Below are 23,429 nucleotides of genomic sequence, written 5' to 3' on the forward strand. Positions count from 1 at the left end.
TGAGAAATCAGCTGATAGTCTTATAGGTGCCCCTTTGTAGGTAACTCTCTGCTTTTCTCTTGCTCTTTTAAGATTCTCTCTTTATCTTTAACTTTTGACATTTTAAGTATGATGTGTCTTGCTGTGGTCTTCTTTGGGTCTAGCTTATTTGGGACTCTTTGTGCTTCCTGGACTTATATGTATATTTCCTTTGCCAAATATGGGAATTTTTTCCTTCATTATTTTTTCACATAAGCTTTCAATTTCTAGTTCTTCCTCTTCTCCTTCTGGCACCCCTATGATTTGGATGTTGGTAAGTTTAAAGTTGTCCCAGAGGTTCCTAAGCCTCTCCTTATTTTTTTCAATTCTTGTTTTCTCATTTTTTACTGGTCACCTATTTTTTTTCTTCTTTATATTCTAAATCATTGATTTGAACCCCAGTTTTCTTCTCTTCACCATTGGTTTTGTGTGGATCTTCCTTCGTTTCATTTCACATAGCCTTTACTTCTTCCCTTATGCTTTTGCCATACTTAAGCATATCTGTCAAGTCTGTGATCATCTTTATCATCAGTGTTTTGAAGTCTTCATCTGTTAGGTTATCTCTTCATCACTTATTTCTCCCACGGGAACCTTGATCCATTCCCCCTTTTGGGTCATATTTCTATGTCCTCTCATCTTGACAGGCTTCTGTGTTTGTTTGCCTCTGTGTCTTAGGTAGAGCTGTTGCACCTGTTAAGTTGTAAGGGGCGAATCCTTAGGTATTCATCAGTACAGGGTGATCTGTATTCTCCACGTTGTGGTGCTTTGTGTGGGGGAAGCGTCTGAGAGGAAACAATGCCACTTGTTCAGCACTTGCCCCCTTTCCAGGCACTTCTCCCATTTTGTATGGAACTGCCACCTCTCTAGCTGTTGCCCTGGCCACTGTTCCCAGAGTGGGTGGGTCTGCAGATATTCTAGGTCCGTGGTGGTCCTTTAAATAAGCGGACTCTGCTGAGACACCAGCAGTTTCTTCCTCCACCCCAACTCCCACTGGTTTGCACAGTCAGAAGCAATGAGGCTTTATTGTCCCCAGCTCTAGAACCATGAGCTGTGCATTCTGGCCTAGTGCTGGGAGTGCTCCCTAGGTATTCCTCTCAACTTTTTAAAATGTTTGGCTGCATTTTCTGCTGGTCTGCTGCTGTCACTGCTGCCACCACTGCTGCTGCCACCACACCACATCCGCTCCATTCCTCCTGCCTGTTTGTATGAGTATTTCTTCTTCATATCTTCGTTGCATTTCCATGCAGCTTGATTTTCTGGAACTTCTGGTTGTCTCTAGTTTTGAGGTAGTTGTATTCCTTCTTAGTTGTGGAGGGAGATGTAGGGTGTCTGTTTAGTCCTCCATCTTGGCTGGAAGTCCTTAATTTTTAATTGATGTACAACATTTTTCCCTAATGAAAGTCATTAGCAGCCAGCCACAAATAAATGAAAATGTGTTTATGTTTTTACATATATATTAATATATAATACCTTGTACAATTCAAAACAGATCTGGCTCCACTAAAATCTTTGTACATTAACATTTGTGTATCAAGACAGTATTTTTTAAATTAATAAAGTATATTCTCAATTGTTTAAATTAGTAAGTTTAAACATATATTTTTTAATTAGTAAGTTTAAATTGAAGCTAACTCTTCTTCCCTGCTGTGACTTTCACTAAAGTCAAACATTAGTCATCACATGCTAATTGCATTTCTTCTTTAGGTTCTTAGGGCCCAGTTAGCCTTCACTATCAATTTTGCTCTATTTTCCTCTTAGACTCTAAACTCTGTCATATCATACCATACAACTGTATCATTATTCAGTTTTCAAAGAATTTGCACACATGCACTACTTCTTTGGCCCTCAGAAAAACCTCACCATCTTATAGATTAGAGAACTGAGGCTTTAAAGTGGGCTATGAGTCTCTTAGGGACTTGGACCTGGGAGCAGGGCTTTTTCATCTAGGCTCCTAGAACACTCTGACTCAGTGCCTCCGCAATGTGCTTATGATTTCCTTTTATGACTCAAAGGTGGGTGTGGCCCCAAGTGTGAGCTAGAGGGGAGACAAGATATAATTTGCTGATATACTTTGGCCTTGTATGAAAGTTAGATGCAGTGAAAACTTGCTTTCATGTCTGCATGACTTTGCAAGGCACCCTCACAATTCTTTACAATGGATTATATTTCCAGTAATTTTCTCCTCCTCACGTTACCTGTTTCAAATCACAAAGAAACCAAAACCATCTACTAGGAGAAATAGGCCCAGAGTCCTTAGAACTCATGCATGATAGTATACCCTTTAGCATTTAGCCATGTTGTTCCATGGCAGGTCCAGTGGGGAGAATAAATCACTGGCATCATTCAATGTTCAATCTACTAGGAAGCCTGGGGTCTATTAACAGGGAGTGGAACATGGAGGCTCATTTGTAGCATAGCTTCAAACTAATACTTATGAGGACAAAATCTGGGGGGAAATGAACACCCTAAGAGAGTTTATGAGGGAGGAATAAAGACTCAGAAGTATTTGATCTTGGTAATGCTAGTACAAATACCAGTTTTAATAGCTAATTACATTGCTATCTTTTTCTCCTGCAATTTTGCACTTAACATATGTGTCACACAATTTTACATGATTTATTATTCATTCTCTCTATTAATTGGATTATAAGAGCTTTGAGGGCAAGAATATCAAAAATAATCACTAACGCTATTGCCATAAACCGTTATAAGCAACTTTAAAAATATTAAATAATTTGGAGTTCATTGCAATGCTACTAGGTACTATTAAGTATCATTTTATTCACAGATAAGAAAAGAGAGAGATTAAGTTACTTGCCCAAAGTCACGGAGCTAGTAATTGGCAGATCCAGAATTTGAGACTAGCTTATCCTTACCTATGAAATTGCAATTTTGTTTGTACAGTGAGGAAACATGCTGACAACACAGTAGCTGCTAAAGAAGCCTCCTGGGTGAAGGTGGTAGTGGATACCCTAAATGCAGAAGGGGGTGTATGTGCATGATTTTTCCTTTTTACATCCTCCCTGCATCTCCTCTATTCTACCTCCGACAAACACGGGGGACAAAACAAACAAACCAGGAAATAAACCTGAGGTCAAGAGTGGACCATGTTTTGGACCACTTTTAATCCTTTCACATTTCTGAAATAAACTTGAAAGCACTGAGAACAGAATTACGTTGACATTGGTCTTTCACTGCTCCCGTGTTCTTTCCTGTTGGGTAACTATAGAAAATAATGGACATTGCTTCTTTGTGAAAAAAATAATAAAAGCATTGGTTGAAGAATGTATTAATTATCTTGTGGGGTATTCAATGGCCTGCCTATGACAGATAAGAAAGCCCTACTGTGCCATATTTGGTCAGAGTGCCCAAGAAGTGGTTAGAGATTGGAGTCCTGCAGTTTTGCCAATAATCTCTTCAATACGAATTAGCTGCTATTGTCCAAGACTGTCTGCATGTAAACCAGATTGGGGGGCTGGCAGATGCAGGGGAGAAAAGTGATTTCTAAGAAGATGAGCATATGATAAATACTCTCTGTTTAAAGAAGGCCATTATGAAAGCTTAATAAGTTGCAATGAGTGGCACCTATAAAATCAGTGTTCTGCCGATTTGCTTCCTCATTTGATTGCAAACAAGAGAGGGTGCTTGGGAATGAGAGCAGAGCCTGGACAGTTTTTCTAACTCATCTGCTGATTGTTCAGGGATTTTCCTTGTGTTTTATATTAAGCAATGTGAGCACAGCATATATGTTTTGCTGATAAGAGAAAAATGAATTGGCAGACAGTTTCCCAGACAAGACAGGAAAGCACTGTTTGAACAAAGTGAAAATTGGACTGCTTTATTGGCTGATCACAGCATGGATGTTCAAAGCTTTCAGACCATATAATAGTCTTAAGTTCAGGTACACAGCGTTGAAAGGGGAAAGAACAAAACTGATCTGCAAGATGGTGGAAAGTTAAAACAAAAATGAAGAGCCTTTATCTCAGAAAGAAAACTGACTAGTTATGGGTTATTTGGTCAACTTTAAAGGAAGGAAATCATTGCATTAATTACAGCTGCTGTTGGACATTTGTTAATAGGAACCATCTCAAAATGATTTCCTATTTTCTGAGCTATGATTCACAGCTCCAAGCACACACTGAAATAAAAATTTACTGAAGAACAGCCAGTCATTTCTTATCACCTATGGGTGAAAATAGAAATCTCGACTCCTCTTCACCACCTGGAAAATCACGTGAAGCCAGGGAAAGTTGACTTTTATTAAATGGAGAATGACAGAGCCAGTTGGTAGCTTTCATACCACTACACAAAGCCAAAAGTGCTCATTTTGCAAATTACCATATCACAAATGATATTTAACTACAGTGCCAATATACCATGGAATGAATCATTGCCATAAAACTATACACTAATAAATGTCACCAGGCAGAAAAGCTATCTGCTGAGTTGGGTTCTTGCTTATTGGGAATGTTAAAAAAAAAAGGTTGTTAAGGCCTTGTAACAGTTCTCAAATTAATGGCTGACACAGAAACACAAGTACATATTTCAGGACAAATTCAATGTATAATAAACCTGAATCATTGAGAGTTTATTTAAGATTCTACCCAACTTCTGAAGCAGGCACTGTTCAGTACACACACAGTTTCTTATCTTAAGAAAATAAAAGAGCACTTCATATTTTTTGCTTCCATTTTGACTTCTTCATGCTTGTAGATTATATAAAAAATGTGCAGAGTTAAGATTTTAAGGCCTGGTAGTCAATTTTTCTGAAAACGACTACAAGCAAAACTACTTTGAGAAGGAATAACATTATTTTCTACCAGCGTAACTGCCCAGCTTGCAGGCAGGTAGTTGCAGCATAGACTGGGCCATGTAATGAAAGAACTGATACCAAATTACAAGACATAGCATTCAATTAAAAAAAGACACAAATGACAACATGTTCAGTAATGTTTTGCTGACGAATTAAGCTTGAAAGTGATCAAAGACTGGGTTTACAGTGAGGAGCTATAAAACTTCCATGAATTTTGAAAATATAATCTTGATATTTGTGAATATTTACTTCTAATAGAAGTTTTCTGTGAGTACCCTGAGGTTATCATAGGGTATACTTAGGTGCAGTCCTCTCCTTTACGAAACTAAATAGTCAAATGATTTTGACAGCGTCTTAGAGAACTAGTGACTACATTTTCAGCTTACCCATTGCAGAAAATATAATGGAAACCTAGCTGGGCACCAAGTTTCAGCACCTGAGAACCATTCATGACACAGGTGGGTCTCATTTATCTGAGACATATGATGCCCCAGGACAGGTTTGCTAATCTCTGGCAGGAAGGACTGATGTGCAGTTAGATCTGGAAGGGAAAGAATGTATGCATTTTATAGTACTTCAACGGAGCCCATTCACTTGGGAGGTGAGGAAGTCAGAACTGAGAAAGCCAGAAAATGTACACAGAAAATCTCACTCACATCTGTTGTGTGCTTAACAGTCTACAGATGCTTTTATTCACACAGTACCCCCAGGAGGTAAGGAGCACAGGTGTTATTATTGATGAGTGAATTATCTTTTCTATAAACATTAACTGTTCCAGATCATAACTTTATTCTTTTGTATTTATCTAGTATTTCAACCATCAATTTGTTTATATTCCTTACACAATTTCAGTAAGATGAGATTTGGGGCTAGGGAAGAGCATAACAGTTAATGGACATCAGGTAATTTCAGGGCTGCCTCAGAACTCAGAATTGAAGGTTCTAAGTGAGGAAAACCAAGGCCCTGGGAGGGTTGGCTTGGCTGGCCCTCGGTGGCCTCCCATGCAGCAAAGCTGGAACCAGAATCCACATCTTCTCTCTTTCAATCATACAAGTTTTTCCTCTATCGCCCTGTCTCTAGGAAGACACAGAAACAACTTGAAAAAGAGCTTTCACCTAGTTTCACTCAAAGTAGGAGAAAGGGAAAGAAGGAAGGAAACAGGGGACTCTATATAAGCCTTGGAAATGATAGTTCCAGAAAAAAATAACAAAGAGATTTTCTAGAATTTTGTTATTAGTTATAGCATAACCCAAACTCTCACTGCCTTTAGCATAGAGTATAAACTGGAAAAAAAATGTGTTTGTCTTCTTGGTCTCAACAAATTTAGCTAAATTTGTTCCAATAACAGATAGTTAAAGCATGTAAAAACTAAGATTACTGTTCTTTTATCTCAAGTCTGAAACTCAATATTTTATTACCTCTAATTATTTATAAATATCTATTTATAAACAAATATTTATAAATATCTGTTTCATTTATAAATATCTGTCTACATCTCTAGCTCGAACTAATAGGGAGCAATTTTTAATATGAAATTCTACTTTAAAATAAAAAGAATCCTCTAAAGTCATTTTTTAATTCTGTGCAGAGACAAGAAAGATTCTAGATGTTGTAAATGTGTCAGAAACAGGCTTATGTGTTCAATAGGGTTAATCTTAGCTATATGTAGGTATTTACATTAATGTTACTTAAAGGTAAATAAAATAAAAAATTTTGTTTCTTATGTGTGTTACATATAGTTCGAGTGCCCCATAACCACATGTTGCTAATGATTACCATATTGGACAGTACAGATATGAAACAGTCCCATTATTACTGAAAGTTCTACTAATATAGGGGGTTATATTAGCTTTGTGACAGAATCATGAGAGAAAGGACAAAGAAAATTAAGTAATTATTATCTCTCTCTCGGCTGTTTCCCAAATTTTTAGCTGTTGACTGAATGGACGTAGGAGATCAAACGATGAAAAACAGTAAATATTGACAAAAAATGTCACCATATTTCTAGGAAACAGCCTACTTCATCTTCATGCATAATCAAGGGGAGATGAGAACTGATATGTAACATCCTCTAACTGTTTATATTGTATGTTTCCTGGAGTCTTCCGCATTTAAAAAATCACTACCTAAGGTGTATCTTTTACATCCTATATACTCCAAAAGGCATAGAATGGTTGTTAGGAAAAAGAAAAAAAATACTTCAATAGAATTCCTACAAACTTTTGAGAACAGAAAATAATAAAGATGCTAACATTGTATCGCACAGTGAAGAATGCTACAACCCCTACAAGAGAAATAGCATGACCTGTGAATAAAGCAATGATAATGGCTTCATTAGGAGCTTTATAATTTTTTTATTTTATTCTTTAAATGTTGAGCATTGAAGTATCTGTGGAGAATCACACAGGCCTGTTTATGTGATGAGTTCTAGTCACCCTTAAGGGTGATCATCTCTCATAGAAACTCATTTCACATCTCATCAGTTATAACCAGGAGCTGAAGAACCTGCATTTTCCTTTCTCTGAGTTAAGAACACATATATAGAACTAATAGAGTAAAGGATGAGGATTTCTGCCTAATTAGCCTAGCTCAAGCAGCCTGCATTTCTGGAAATGAAACAAGCCTTCTGCTCTTTTCCAGAGGGCACTCGGCAGAATGATCACTGTGACATGCTTCAAGGGTATTTTAGGAGTTTAGGGGAAACATGCCAGGCCTGTTTTTCCAGGTATGCAGCTACTGACTCAGTGATTGGTGCTGTCTCATCCCTTTGTCCAGCACTTGGCAGAGTGGTTTTGTACTGAGCTCTGCAGACTCCTAGAAATAAAAATATTATGATGCATGTTTCAAAGAGATGCTTCTGACAGAAGTCTCAAAAGATGCCAACATTTTAGGCCTGCTTGTTTGACTGAACAAAGAGATCAAGGGCTTCCCCTTCTAGGTACTAATTGTTTACAGGAATTTACAGGTAACAGCTATTGTTTACAGAAACAAGAAAGGAACTAAGAAAAGGACCCTGTCTGGGAGGTGAGAGTCCTTTTGAGTGTATGTTTAACTCTGCTGTTTCCACAATCCAGAATTTAAAAAATCAAGCTGTAACTTGTACCTGACAAGAGAGTCAAGAGGAAAATAAAACACTTTGCAAATATATCAAAGACAGAACTTGAATGTTTTCCTCAGTTATGACTATGTAGAGATCTTGCCACTTCCTAGATTATTTTAACTCTAACCTGATTATTGCTTTCTACATTCATCTTCAGGTTATAACTAAACATTACAAAACTCTGCTTCATGAATGCAGGGACAATATCCAATCTAGAGTTCATCAGGTCATACAAATATAAAACACAATGAACACAGATGATAGCATTCTCCGGATATGAGGACTTATTTTCCCTTTGAAAACTGTGGGGGTGGAGTAAGAAATTCTTGTGACTAAAAGAATATGTTCTAAAAAAAATAAATTTGTTCTATGTAGGTCTAAAATAACGTGTTTCCCCGTGTAAGGTAAGCGTGGTCAGTGGCCCACGGCTTCCTGCATTTCCCAAGTGGAAAGTACCAGTTGTGACGTATCCATTTTCATTATGCTCAGGAGTTACCTCCTAGCTCACTATTGTTTTATTGTTTTCAGGATAACAAAAACAGTTTTACAAAACTGGAGGTTGTATTTTTAGGGAGCACTATCTGTTTTTGTTGTTGTTTTGGATACTGATAAAAAGCAACTCAAACAACAATCCCTAACAATAATGTTTACTTCACATTTTAGTTTGAATTTTTAAGCCTTTTCTATTTGATGTTTCGTATCTTAAACACATTTCATATGCAGTGTATTGTTTGACGCCCAGAACCACCCTGTAAGAGATTATCTGATATATTTTCTTACTCCCACTGCACATGTGTGAAAACTGAGTCTCCACACTTCAGTGACTCGCATATGCTCCCACAGTCGGGAAGTGATAAAGCTGCTGTCACTTTGAGGAGCAGTTCTAACTTCCCTAAGTCTATTCTTTAATGCTCAATAAATGCTATATACTTTAAAAGTGAGAACACAGTGTTACCAGTAATAAGAACATGCACTCTGGAACCAGTGGATCAGAGAGTAGGTCCTGGCTCTGTGATTTATCAACTGTGTCACACTGGTCAGCTTACTAGTCCTCTTAGGCCTCAGTTTACTCACCTATAAAAAGAGAATAAAAATAGCATCACCCTCCCCCTTACAGCAGTGTTGAGAAACTGCTAAGTGAGTTAATGATTACTTATAATAGTATCTGGCACATACTAGGTGCTCATGAATCTGTTATTATAATTATTATTAAAGATTACTGCTCTCTCCTTGGATATTTGTTTTTCTTATTTCTTTTATTTATATTTGATTATTTTTGCATAACTTCAGAGCTGATTTCCAAGGTAGCACTCAGTAGTATTTAGGAAAATTAGTATTTGTAAAATAAAAATACTTTAGTATTTACAGAATCAAAAAGTCTCTGACAATGCTTATTTTATGACAAGTTATTTGCTATCTTTACTCTGCTTAATTTTTTTAATGAGTTAATTGCATTAAAGTTTGGCTCTTAGCATTTCCTTAAAGGAACTTAGATTTTACAGTATTAACTTGTAAATAAATAACATGATATTTCTACAAGGAGGCCAAGTAAGCTCTGAAGTTACTTCATCGTACATTTGATTAGATGTGTATTCTGACAAGGTTGTGTCAACCCACGTGGATTAGAATGAGTCCCTTCTTCAGGATGGATTTTGATCCTCCCCAGAGCTGTTAGCTGACAAATTTAGTGCAAGTATAATTTCAGCTCCTGATCATCCCCCTGGCTGGGTGCCCCTGTGCAGTGAATAATCTGAAAACATTTGTATGCCATGGTGCTGCCTCCGAGAACCCTGTAGGTTCCATGACTTTTGCAGCGGAAGCTGCTGGATGCAGCACTATAACAAAGACCTTGGGGAGTGACATACCTCGTGATACTTTTTCACAGTTTTCCCTGAATTGCACTTGCAGGACTTCCAGTTGACCGTCCCACAGCCACAGTTTCCTCCACAGCGCTGCACAAGGAGACAACGTGGGAAGAAGACCACGTTCGTCAACTTCAGCTCCTCTCTTAGGTTTACCGAGTAATTCCTGGGAGTGCAGCTGTATCGCTTGGCGTCATCATTGAGCCTGTCCAGGTCAACTGTAAGAGACACACACACTGTGTGAGCAAGAGCACAGCTGCAAGCAAACACTCTCAGCATGTGTTATGGGGAATGGGCGGGAAGATTCTGTGAGGGCAATCTTAACCCGAGGATTGAATGTGTACTTGGGATCTCAATTACTACTCCAGACACCAGAGGTGAAAAGTCTAATTTTTCTTTTTGATTCTGTCTGCCCTTCAAAAAATCAACAAGTAAAAACAAAACAAAACTAAACTAAAAAACTTGGTTACATCTGTATATTGGCTCGAGTTATCTTGTAACGTTTTTAATGCAAAAAATGTTCTGAGGTAAAAATAATGACGTGATCAGCAATTTAAAATAATTGCCTTTTAAATATTTCTTCTTGATATTACTTAAATATAATTAGAATTGTATCAGGGACATGTTAGGGAAAATTATTCCAATATATTTAACTGGCAATGAAATTTTACAAGTAAATGTGAGAAAGAAAAAGTTTTAGCTCACTTTAACTCAGAGGTCAACCAAAATGTTAAAGGAAATGGCATTTTTGGGATTGTGAATATGATGCATGTTTGTGCATTAGGTCCTAGATGGCAGTATTGTTCAGTGGTTAAATTCGCGGGCCCTGCAGTAGAGATACAGCTGCTTTCATATCATGGCTGTACCTCCTTTTAGTTAGAAAGTTACTTAACTACTCTGAGCCTCTGCCTCACCGATAAAATGTAAATAGTATAACTACCTTCTTCACAGCAATATTTGAAGGATTGAATCTAGTATGCATGATACTCAATTAATGCTGTTTATTGTTATTCATTTTGATTAATTGTTATCGTCCCCAAATATCTTCCTTTTAAAGTCAAATGGTCAAAAATTAAAAGAAAAAAAATTCAGACATTTCTTCTTTCTTTCTTTTTTTTTGGCCATTATTATATATAAATGACTGCTCAGGGGTATGTTTACTGGGACTTCTGTGAATGAAGAGCATAACCCTAAATTTTCAAATTTTAGTCATAAATATGTATAGGAATTATATTTACATTATTATATAAATTACATTTTAATTAGTGGTTCAAGATCCATCCACTTGACATCCAACCCCTCTGACTGATGAGAACATGCATGACTATGTTCTCAGAAGGATACAGTTAGAGAAAGTCCCTTGTCTGCACAGGTTCCATACCATTTCCCAGTGCGCTTCCCTTGTCACCATAGGCCACCACAGGAGGAATCCCACAAATGTCAGGTAGAGAGCATCAGGCTGACCCTGAACTCTAGCTCCAACAAAGTGTCTTAGTTGTAAAGCAAAACTGCTTGAGAAGCAATAAGGAGTGCCCATTGGGGTAGAGGTCAGAGGCTAAGGATGCTGTCAGTAGAATGCATCCGAGGGAAACTGAAGGAAAAGAAGGCACTGCTGGGTGAAGAGTCCACCTGACCTCATGGAGTCAGTGGAAAGACTGGCCAGATGGCTGCAGAAAGCCTTGGATGAGGAGCGGAATGGCAATTGCATTGGTGCCCTGTCCTGAGTCCTGTTTCATATGAGCAACTAGACCTTCATTCTCAAGGGCAGGGGTTTCTCTCCAACTGTTTTATGCTGAGCCCAGGACACTGTGGAGGCTGAATAAATGCTAAATAATTACTGTTCATAATTTATTGCTGTTTTTTCTTCCTTTGTAAAGACATCATAAGTTTTAGCTATAATCAATCCAGATTTAAATTGAATGAACTCCATCCTGGGAAAGGAACCATTTTATTGCTGCTGAAGTTCTGCAAATAACTGCAAGCAAAGCAGGAAGGATTACATAAATGGATTAAGAAGTGCAGCAACCATCCATTACACATGTCACCCTGAGATAAATTCTGGTGCTGGCCTGTGCATTACTGGGCCTGTGGATAGGGCTGACGCAGAGGGCCAAAACTGCCGCTTGTGATAACGGGAGTATATTTTGTCTAGCATTGCAGTGTAAAGAGGTACAATTAGCAAAAAGAGGTTGTGCTCTGGGGGGGAGGCAGAGAGGGACAGGTAGGAAATAACAGTGCCGAGTCTCTTTAGTTCAGCCCTTTGCTAGGCACTTTACACATATGACTACATTTCCTTGTTCCTCACCCATCAAAGTGAATAGTAAGTGGGAAAGTGGAACTGAAACCCTTTTCCATTTTGTTCTATAGTCTTTGTTACAGCAAGTGGAATGGGAGAATGACAGGTTCCCAATTGCTGAAGGAAGGACACCCCTGTCCCCTGTTCCGTATCAAGCTCTTCTATAAACTGTGGTACTAGGATTGGGGTGGTGAATGGCTACATCCTTATCTCTAGAATATATCCAAGCCAAATTACAGTATGCTTTCTCTATAGAAATGTAGCTAAACCCTAAAGTGCCCTCAACACACCAGAATAAGGTATATATGTATTAGTTGCCTTAAAACCAAGCTCTGCACATTGTGTCATAGTTTATTGACTAGCACTGGCTACTTCCGGTTCCTTCCCACCATGAACAAAGTTAGCATGCTGTCAGTCTTGTGCATCAATCTCCTAATATGACTAAGAACTGTGGCCCAGTGTGACTGCTGTAGAATCCAGCTGCCCTGCTTATCAAGGGACTGAAGCCACTGGGACACTCAATTTAGAACTAGAACTAAAAGGTTCTTCTGACTGGATGCAAATAACTTCAAAGTAAGATTGCAGATTTTCTGCAGGGGATATTGAGTTTCCAGTCAAGGAAGACTGATTAGCAGTGCAGCAGAGCAGGGAGCCAGACAAGGGGCTGAGCAGCAATTAAGATTTCCAGCGGTACTTCAGGGTGGAAGGGGCTCTGGGGTGCTGGGAGGGAGGAAGGCCAAGAGGCACAAACCCAGGGAGAAGGGCTGCCCTTTCCTTTCCTGCTTTGATTTCTATGGAGAAACAGTATATGGCAGCAAGAATGTTCCAAATTTAATTCAAAGGCCCATTAATTCCATGTAATTTTCCTAGTTCGCCCAGGTGTACATAATGTTATAATTCCTCTTTAGCTGTCCTTCTGAATTTGAGTCTTCTTGCCTTTTTATGGCTATGCACTGACAATCTGTTGAAAAGCCTGAGAAGGCTTCACTGTCCCCAAGGGCTTCCCCTGGACACATTAATCCAATGGGGGGCCCTGTACAGCACAGTGGGAGCCCCCTTCTATCAGCAGCCCTGGCCTCAAAACATAGCCCAGTCACAGAAGTTCCTTGGGTTGTTATAAGAGTTCCAGGCTCTGATTATTGGGGTGGGGATGTGTAAAGCAATGGTGTATTGGAGAAAGCACACCCTTGTTCAGTTTCTAGTCTATTAAGGCTTAGGTGTGGGATAAAGGAGAGTTCACCTGGTGTTTTTGATCCTGGCCATTTATATTCCTATATTCATGGGTAATGTGAAACATTCTGCGCATGTATAATTGCATAAAGTCCCCACAAACACTATAAATTATATACCATTATTGCTCTTATTTTTATAGTTGAGAAAATTGAGCTTTTGGAAGGTTAAGAAAAAAAGTTGTCCAAAGCCAAACATTCAGTCAGTGGTGGAGTCAGAGTTGGAATACAGGCTTTATCAAGCCTCTTGTACTTATGAGCCCCCGTCTGAAGATTTGAAGGAGGGTGCAAAGAGCAGCTTCCCCAAGGCATGTTGGAGCCTTCCCCCTAGAGAACACACCCTGTCCAAATGACCTGGCTTCTTAGGTGTGCTGACAGGCAATGACCTGTCATTTTCAAGATATTGTCAGTTACGTATACCCAAGCATGTGCTCCTGTGCACACATCCATGTGTCAGATTCCACCTTAAAAGTACACCATGTTCTGGCTAATAAACCAGGCAAATGTAAGTGAGCCTATTTTTTTCCTTTAATATCAAGCAATATAGTGTGATTCATTTGTTCACCTGAACTTAGGGAACTAGTGTCTATTCATGATCTTCATTTTGTTTTATTATTTTCTGTATTTAGATACTTCTCTTCCACTAGGTTACCATAAGGTTCTAGGAAGCAGAGTTAATAATCTTTTTATCCCTCCTCTCCTAGTGCTCCACCCTTAGTGGAAGGACCAAATATAGGTCATTTAAGTCCACGTCTTCTAAAACCTTTTGGTTTCAACAATTAGAAGCAAGGCACTGCTGAATAAATGAATCTTTGTAGTCCACACACATGGGCTATTTTAGAATATTTGAAATAACCAATTAAACAAACAAACAAACAAACAAACAAAAATCCTGAAGTCGCTATGAATCCCTGGGCAAGTGTTTCTGATTTTCTTCAAATATCTGTCTTTTGTGACTCTGAATGAAAACCCAGAAACTTAAAATCCAAATTAGAGAAAGTCTCAGCCATTTATACTCCTACTAAGCAGTCCAGATTTTCTTCATGAGAAATGGGTGCTGAATAACTAATATCTGAATAAATAAAGCTACTACTAGTGTTAGGTTAAAATTGAGAAGCTGCAGTTCTAGAACTCTGAGGCATGAAGATAACTTTGCCAAGACCTATTGAATCTAGAAGACATGCCACACAGGAGAGAGGATGGCATCAAGAAGGCTTGTCCCTAATGCATATCAAAAGCTGGTCAGGAATATGTCCTTAGTCAAATTGAAAGCAATGTCATAATCTGTCATGTAAAGTGATAAAATTTTGACTTTGATGTTACAGCACTAGACTTATAGTGCTTTGGATAGTGGGGGAGGTAAGGGGAACATGTAAATAATTGTAGTATTTTTATATCAAGCAACTAGGGGATCTCAGCCTTTATCAAGGTTCATAAATTCCTTAGGAGGTGTCTTCATTTTTATGGACATTACAACCTCCCTGTAACTTTATGATTATCTTTTCTATAAATCAGTACATAATTGTGAAAGCTGTTTTCACATTTCAACCCCAATTTAGAAGTGAAAGTAAATCTGGAAAGAAGAATTATTTTATAACTTTTAGAGAGGGAATGACAATATATTTTAAACTTAAAATCTTGAATTCCATGACTCCATTTGCTGGTTTAATTTCTAAAGAATGGAAACATTTACCATTTATGTTTATAGAATTCAACCTAAATTACATTAAAAAGTTCCCAATTAGATGACTCCTAATTTTAGGGTTTAAAAACATTGTTAAGCAATGAGTGAATGAAAATGTATTGTGTACCTACTATGTGCCTGGTACTGTGTGAGCCTCTTTTACAAACTTCATTATCATTGAATCCTCAGAACTCACCTTAAAGACTACTATTCCCCACTTGATAGTGAAAACTGAGATACAGGAGTTCAATGACTTGTCTAAAGTCACTAGACAGCCAGTTGGCATTTGACATATATGTGCTGAAAAATGAATGGATGAGTACAAGAATATCCGCAAGGCACTGAATTAGGCACAAAAGCAGCTCACACCATTATAAGAAAATTCTCTGAATTCTAGGACCTCATGACCTGGAGAGATGTCTGAAGTACATTCATCTATGAAAGGAAGAGCGAGGACACAGTTAGGAGAGGAAAAGAATCAAGGAGATCTTAAACATTGCTTTTTCTCTCATCTACTAGACTATGAGTCTGAACTTTAAACATCATGAGTTTCCCACAGCATGGGCTTTGTGGCCAACAAACCCAGATCAATGCCATGGCTCTCTATACTTTGTAGAAGTTATGGAAAGTTTCTGAATTTGTTTCTTTTACCATGTAAAATGGGAATAAGAATACTCTCCTGCCAAGGAGTTTATTACGATTGAATGAGTTGAGTATTTGAGGAATAGGTCCAAATCCTAGCTCTCAGTAGGTATGTCCCACTTTATTGTTGAAATGTTTAGAACAGATGGATGAGGTAAGGATAAGAATAGAATTACACAAACAGCCGAGATTTTGTACTTGGTGATCATTAAGAAAAGGAAGGTCATGTCCACCTTGACCCAAAGATCAGAAGGCAACCAACATGTGTGTTCAGTTTAATGTCATGGGACTTGGCACAGCTTTTTGCAATACAGATACTTAATGAGCTAGGTCTCCTAGCACCAGCACTTTCAGTAGGGGTGTGCATTCTAGAAAGGATGTGCTTTCTCTTTAAGGTCATGGGGTGGTGAGAAAATAGATGCTGGAGGGGTTCCCCAATGCTTGACAGAAGAAAAGAAGTGGACACAGGATCTACCCACAAGGCAAACCCATTCATCTTTAACAAGAGTGACTGTTGTGGAAAAGATACATTTGCCCATGCAGACTTTAAAATTTCCTTATGGTTTTCCACCAGCAAATGGATTTTTCTAATAAATTTGCATTGGAATCATAAGCTTAGATGGGAGGAATAACTTGGATGATGAAAGTGAGGCTAGGATACCCACAATGATGGACAACCTCGACTAGGGAAAGAGCAGAGGCTGCACTGGTTGTGGGAGGGGAGCACTGTCTCTGTACTGAGATTTTCTTCAACCATTTCATGTATGTGACCTCATAGACACATGTGACACAATAAATAATGGTATGATCTTTAAAACTGAGTGAGTGAGAAATCTAGATACTTAAAAATTATATTCGTCATAAACAGTGCCTACAGTCTGAAAAAGAAAAGATTTGTAAAGGAAACATCCAGCAAACAAAATGGTGCCAGAATGTTTCTGGGTAAATAGTATCATAGAGAAGTTTAGTACTTGGTACTCATTTTGTAAACTTTTAATGAGTGTACAGATTATAAGGATACTTAAATATGATAATATTTGTACACTCTGTAAGAGGTTTTCCTGATTATCTTAGAGCCTTCAAGAGAAGAAAGCAGAAGAGTTCACAGAAATATCTTGCTTCTGTGCAGATTTTTGTATTCAAGTAATACTAGTAGTTATCATTTATTGAGGGTCCACTAGGTGTTATACACTCTCCTATTATTAATCCTAACACAACTTCTCAAAGTGGTTATCATTAGAGACACTCACATTGCAGAAAACAGAGGCTCAGGATGTATAAGTGACTTCTTCAAGGCCACTAGTCTTAGGATTTGAGTTAGAATTTTATCCCAAGTTTACACAACTACAAAGCCCATGCTCTACCCACTACAGCATTCTGTCTTTTGCTCTGTTTCTATCAAATTTATGGTAAACAGTTTTAATACTGATCAAGAAAGCTTTTACTTGGTGCATATCACATGGTTCAGGAAACTCAATGAAGCTAATCCTCATTCAACATGAGAAGTTAGAAAATAAATCCATCTTGATTTAATGTGCCCAGTATCTCTGTTTGGTTAATTCACAGATAGATAGTTACACAGGAATAATATCTCAAGACCGACTTATGTGATCCATCACTAGTGTCAGCCAAGGGCTTTTTGCAAATTCTTACCGAGATCTCAAATAGGCAGATAAAATTACAAGCATTTGACTTGTGGTGACTTCAACTTGTTTCTAAAACATGTGTACATACTCTGAAATTACCACATTGTAAATCACTCTAGGAAATGTGTATTTTTATGGTTCACATGCAGGGGCATGACAAAGAAACAGCTATCAATGACTAATTTTAAAATAAAAGGTATTCTGACCTAAGAGAACTCAAAACCATTTCAAATATTTTGTTACACAACATATTAATTTCATTTAATCTTCAGTTTTTTATGCCAGTGATTTACCTGTAATAGTTTGCAAATTAAAAAGTCAAGTGTTTTATGTCTCTTAGAGAAATCATATAATTAGTATTAGATCTTTGGAAATGGATTGATAAGTGTCTCAGAGTTATAGCATCTCACCATTTAGAATCTGTAAAAATTATATACTTCAAACTCCCTCACTTGGAATCAATTTAAAATCAATATATTTGCTCCACTCAATATTACGATACTGATTTTTTTAAAAAGAGGAGTGTATGTCAATTTTGGCATGTGCATAAAAAAATGGCAACTCTTTTTTAAAGTATAATTATAGTTCAAAATTGTTAAATGGACAGCCTTAACAATTATCTCCATAACTGTATCACAACACTTAAACTATGAAAACAGTCTTCCCTTGCTATTAATACACGTTAGATTTTTCCATGCTAAACACACTATCATTCAGGAAAGTCAACTTCTCCTGGAAAAAGTAAAAATAGATCTCACAACGGTAATCTCTATAAATTGCTCTTAAGTAATGCCTGGTCTAGTAGAACTTAAGGCCAATCATTTAATTTAGAAATGTCAAATTTTATGCTGTGCACTTGAATATATAAACACTACCCTTAAGTTTAAAGGTACGTGTTTTAACTATAGACTAGTTTCAGTTAAACTTCCGTGGTCACGCAATGATTCAGAGGGTAATTATAGAGCCTGTAGAACATCCTTATGATTTTTTTACCTAATCATGTGCAAATCCATGGTAATATTAGCATGTGGTATCATTGTCAGAATAAGTATATGAAACCTGAACTTGATAGATTTAACAACAATTCTTTTGAGCAGCTAGAGGTTGAAAACATGAGGTTGAAATTATTGGTAAAAATTGATTACAGTGGCCTTGTAATATAGTTTGATATCAGGTATTGTGATTCCGCCCATTTTGTTCATCTTTCTCAAGATTTCTGAGAGCGGGGAGGGGGAGAAGGTGGGGAAGAAGGGGAAGGGTCTAGTCAAGGAACTAGTATAAATGACCCACATACATGGACAACTGGGTGGGGATTGACTGTGGGAGAGGGACAGTGGAGAGCAATGGGGGAAAAATTGGGACAACTGTAATAGAACAATAAAAGAGGAAATGGAAAAATATCATTTATACAATTCTGAGTTCATTAGAATTGACAGTTATCAATTAAGACTGTTGAATAAAACTATTTGACTAAAATTTTTATTAGAGAAGTATAAATGGGCATGTCCAAAAGCTCCAAGAAAGAATAATATCTATTTATAAAATAAATATTGAGATTTTAAAGCAACATGGATATGAAATAAAATATATGCATATTTTATAATTGTTACTCCAAATTATTAGAACATTTTAAAAGATTAGTCTTTGAAAATGCTATTGCTTAATGTGAATTGCTGTTTGATATTTTTAGATGAATGATAACTTCTAAAAATATGAAAAAGAAATTTTTGGTAAAAATTGGGTTTAGGAACTACAGTTATCTATAGATTTCAATTACCCATACTACTCTATCTCTATTCCCTCCTAAAAAACTGAAAGTTGAATATATTAACTTGTTATATTATCTTCAGTCCAGAAATTCTTATAGACAAGTTTATCTATTACTTGTGAATGTTAAAAGATTAAACCTTCTGTGCTGAATTTCTGGTTTCAATCCTTGATAATGTTATCTGTCTCTTTTTCCCTCTTCTCCCCAAATTCTCACTGTACTCTTTTTTCCCATTTTCAACTCTCTTCTTAAAGAGAATTAAATACTCACTGTTACCTATGTCCATTCAATAAACAGAGACAAAGCATAAAATTTAATTTTAAATATTAACTGTTTCTATCTCATACATAAGTTCTTCACCCAGTATTTGTGTTTTATTTCCGAGTTTATAAAACTCTATGTTTGACCCTTTGATAATGAAGGGTCATCTTAGAATTGCTCTTTGGTATCAATGAAAATGTCATTTTTGATCAATGTGGGCAAATCAGAAGAATGTTCAGCAGATATTCATAAATGATGTTTGCTTCTGCAAAGCATCATTAAATTATTATTCTGATAATAGGAAACTTTTAATGGATTCCATAAAGTTTACATTTTTTTTGACACTTAGTGGATAATGGGCCTCCATTATCTATAACTATTTTGTTGTGTTTTCACTTTTATTTACTGTCTCCTCTTTCTTACACATCAGGATACAAACCATGAATTTATACTTTTAATTTCTAATAGCAGAAAACAGCAGCTGAAATATTAAAACTGACTTCCTTTGCTTTTGTGATACATGCAGGTGGTTCAGCATCAGTAGAATTATAAACAATTAAATCAGCATATTTATACAAGTACAGGGACTCTGGTGACTTGCTAATGTTCAGTGAAATGGTACAGATCTGCCTCGGGACCATTTTAAACAAGAGATTACAAAATGGAATCTAAGACAAGAGGGGAGAGAAATGTTTACTCATTCAGAGAAATGTAGAATGTCACCTTAAAGCTCTTACAAGGTCATTTCAGCAACCAGAGATATTCTTAATAAAGCTATACTCCTTAGTCTATGGGGTGGGTTTCTGTAAACTTTAGAAATATACTAATGCTGGATTATTAATATCCTCAGTTCCACAAATATTAATTGAGCATCTAAAATGTATCAGAGACTGTGTCAAGTGCTGAAGCTATAGGATGAACAACCTCTAAAACAGTGGCTTTCAATCCTGACTGCCTTTAATGATCAATACTCCATCCAGCCCCACCCTCAGGGATTCTGAGTCAGTGTGGCTCAGATGGGACTAGGCATTTGTAGTTTTTATAAGTTCCTCAGGTAATTTAATATTAAGCCAGCTTTGATATCCTTAAGTCGTGGGATCTCATATCCTCTTTAAGGTGTAATAATAATGCAGCAGTAGGACATATCAATGCTGTGGTTTCCCAAGTACTCTGAACTTTGTTTGAGGTGGCTGGATTCACAAGGAGAGGACGAAGGACAAGAAACGCTTCACTAAGGAAGTGATGCAAACATATTTCAGAGTTTTAAGCAGCTGTAGCTAGCTAACATTTTGTAAACGAGTACTATGTGCCAGGTTCTCTCAGTGGCACCATTAACAATCCTTGGAAGTAAGTGTTATCATATACACATTGCCAATGGGAAAACTGAGGTTCAGGAAAGTTCAATGACTTGCTGAAAAAACCACAAAACATGCATTTTACGTATGTAAGATCATCACCTAAACCATAAGCAGCAGACTTAGGCAGGAGTTAACTAATTAGTCATTTGGTCCAAATGTTCTAATAGGTTATGCCTACAAACAGAAACATTATATTCTAAAGCAGCCCAGGTTCATAGTTCTTAAATGTATTCCTGATACTACAAAGCACAGGAAACAACTATAATTTAGCAAAACACTTTCACATCTATGATGTAAGCCAGCCTTATAAAACTTCTAGAGAAAATTTTGATGATAACAAATCTTATCAAATAAAGCAAGGCTATAACAGACTATAAATTATAGTTTTATTCAGTAAGAGGAAATTACAAGTGATTTCTCTATTAATTTGAGTTAAACATTCAAATGAACATTCTCATCCTAAGACCATATCACTCAGAGAGAGGACTAGGATATTTACTTTTTGAGTTCAAGTATTATTGTTTTAACTCATGTTTTCTATGCCTGAATGTTTCTCTTTTCTCCCTTCATTATACTTTCCTGAAACTTCCAATTGAATGTGTGCCCTCACACACCTCCAAACTATCTCAGACTTCATTGCTTCTTCCTTGGGGTGTTTATAGTCCATGAACCACCCAGGACACCAAGCACACGGTAGGTCCTCATTAAAAAATTATAGAATGGACACTGAATGAGTAGAGTTGAAATCTACAAGGAGTTTTTTGACCATTGCTTTACCAGGAGCCTCTCCACAAACACTGAGTTGTGGGCTAAGTTAATATTCATCAGAGAGCACAGTAGAGTATTACATAGGCTCTGCCACTGGATGCAAGAAATCATAATTCTTATTTCTTCTCCATTGCTAACTAGCCACACAGATTATTGACTTCCCCTGCCTTTGGTTATCTCCACTGTTTACAGTGGGGCTAATAAGGAATAAGGCCTTACTTGCCTAGAAGCACGAGGCTCACCTGAATAATTTTATAAGATTTCTTTCTAACTCCAAACTATGGCAGATCTTCAATGACTCAAACCTTTCTTAGTCCCATAAAAACAACACGGTTTGGGAAAAACATAGAACTTCATATCAATGTGCTGTGAAAAAGATATGTGATAATGGACTGGCAATAATCACCTTATTTAAGTGAATTAAATACATTGCATTGCTAAACCTTAATTATTATTACTGTTAATACTCTTATCTGCTTATGAAGAACCTCCAATGTTCTGTTTCTTACCTTTTGACTTCCTGTCATGATATGACCTGCCTCGATAATGAGGAGTGTCCAAATACAGATTCTCAAGATCTTCTTGCCATGATTCAGGACTGAAGTGCTTGAGCAGGTCTTCAACAGTATCAAACTGTGCAACTGTTCTGTCCAAAGCATCCGCAGTGAGAGTGGGGTCCGTTACTGATGGAGAGTTGTTGGATACCCCCTAAGAGTGACATACAGCTCAGTGAACTCAGAACAAAGCCCACTGCCATGAAATACAATAGCCATACAATTATATGGAGGAAACATAAACAAGGTTGTGATTATAAGACATCATGTGCATAAATATCATGCTATAGTACTATTTCTAAATAAAAAGGCTTAGTTGGTAAATGATAGTCATTCACCTTTTTGCAAATCCAGACTAGGCTGATCATAACTTGTTCATTTGAATTGTAATCATTAGAAAAAGACATAGGTTAGATGAAAATAATAAAATTAAGTCATGCAATTTCTTGGTTCAATGTTGATATCCATATCAACAACTGATGGTGAGTAATTAAATCCTGAACTCCTTCCAGGCAAGGTCTGTGTAATCTGTTCCATTCTACCACCCTTAGCCTCCTTACAGGTCATCTAGTATTATAAGTTGTGTGAGCAGGGTTTGACTCTAGTCCGGTGACATCTTGATAAAATCTGGCACTTTAACCCACTTATTTACTGTCAACAAGGATAATTGACTTAAGAGAGGCTCTGTTGACTCAGGAGGGGAAGATTCACATGGGAAATATATGTATTTTTTTCAAAGCGTTGTAGCTTGCTAGTGATCCTAGTGGACATTAAAATATTGTCAGGAAAACTTTTTAAATGGGGAGCGCAACCTCACTGAAAGTCTGGAAGGGATTATGTATTATTATCTTTACCATGGAATATATCCCTACATAAGTTCCAAGTGCTTACTTCACTAACCCTTGTACAATCTAGAGATAAATGAGCCATGATTCAAAGCTCTCTGTAAAAATTCATGACCCATTAACAAGGAAATAGCACACATCTCAAATGATTTCTAAATATCTTTAAAGACAGTGTCAAACAAATAAGATCCCCCAAAGGCAAATAGTGAGGAGTATCACTACAGGAAAATGGAAATTAATGAAAACTTGTGTTCCTGAAACTTAACTGCAGTATCCTATTGAGAATAATATGCTCCATAGAATCACAGACTGCAAAGCCACATTTACATTCTTACTCTCAGATAATGTTTTCTCTTTTTAACCAATCAAGGTCCAAAGGTCTGTAAGTGATTTTATGATCACTGGCTCTGACAGAATAGTCCCTCTTTAGCAAAACTAAATCTGTGAAAGCATTAACCTAACATGCTGTCATTCAAAGCATTTTTCAAATATGTCCTGTAGGGGAAATGAGTGGGGGAAAGTGGGGCTTGGGAAAGTAGGGAGCAAGGTGGGAGACATGACGTAGATGGGTGAAGGTGTTAGACC

The 23,429-nt window shown here is 37.2% G+C and overlaps 1 protein-coding gene across 5 annotated transcripts in view; it reads right to left on the minus strand.

Annotated features, from left to right (window-relative positions):
* The window catches only part of LOC150019828 (platelet-derived growth factor D), a 272,810-nt gene that overhangs the window by 19,017 nt on the left and 230,364 nt on the right, over positions 1-23,429 (minus strand). For 3 of the 5 annotated variants that reach the window (XM_090268072.1, XM_090268070.1, XM_090268068.1), the window contains exons 5-6: positions 21,955-22,153; positions 9,797-10,011 (exon numbers count right to left, since the gene is read on the minus strand). In XM_090268072.1, coding sequence (XP_090124198.1) covers positions 9,797-10,011; positions 21,955-22,153 — 414 coding nt within the window. Of the gene's footprint in view, positions 1-5,041; positions 5,908-9,796; positions 10,012-21,954; positions 22,154-23,429 lie in introns of those variants that run through there. The other 2 variants (XM_090268069.1, XM_090268067.1) reach the window with 1 other exon arrangement.

This window comes from Furipterus horrens, unplaced genomic scaffold (genome assembly GCF_987537825.1).
Source record: "Furipterus horrens unplaced genomic scaffold, mFurHor1.1.pri manual_scaffold_2, whole genome shotgun sequence".
In the NCBI taxonomy this organism is placed as follows: Eukaryota; Metazoa; Chordata; class Mammalia; order Chiroptera; family Furipteridae; genus Furipterus; species Furipterus horrens.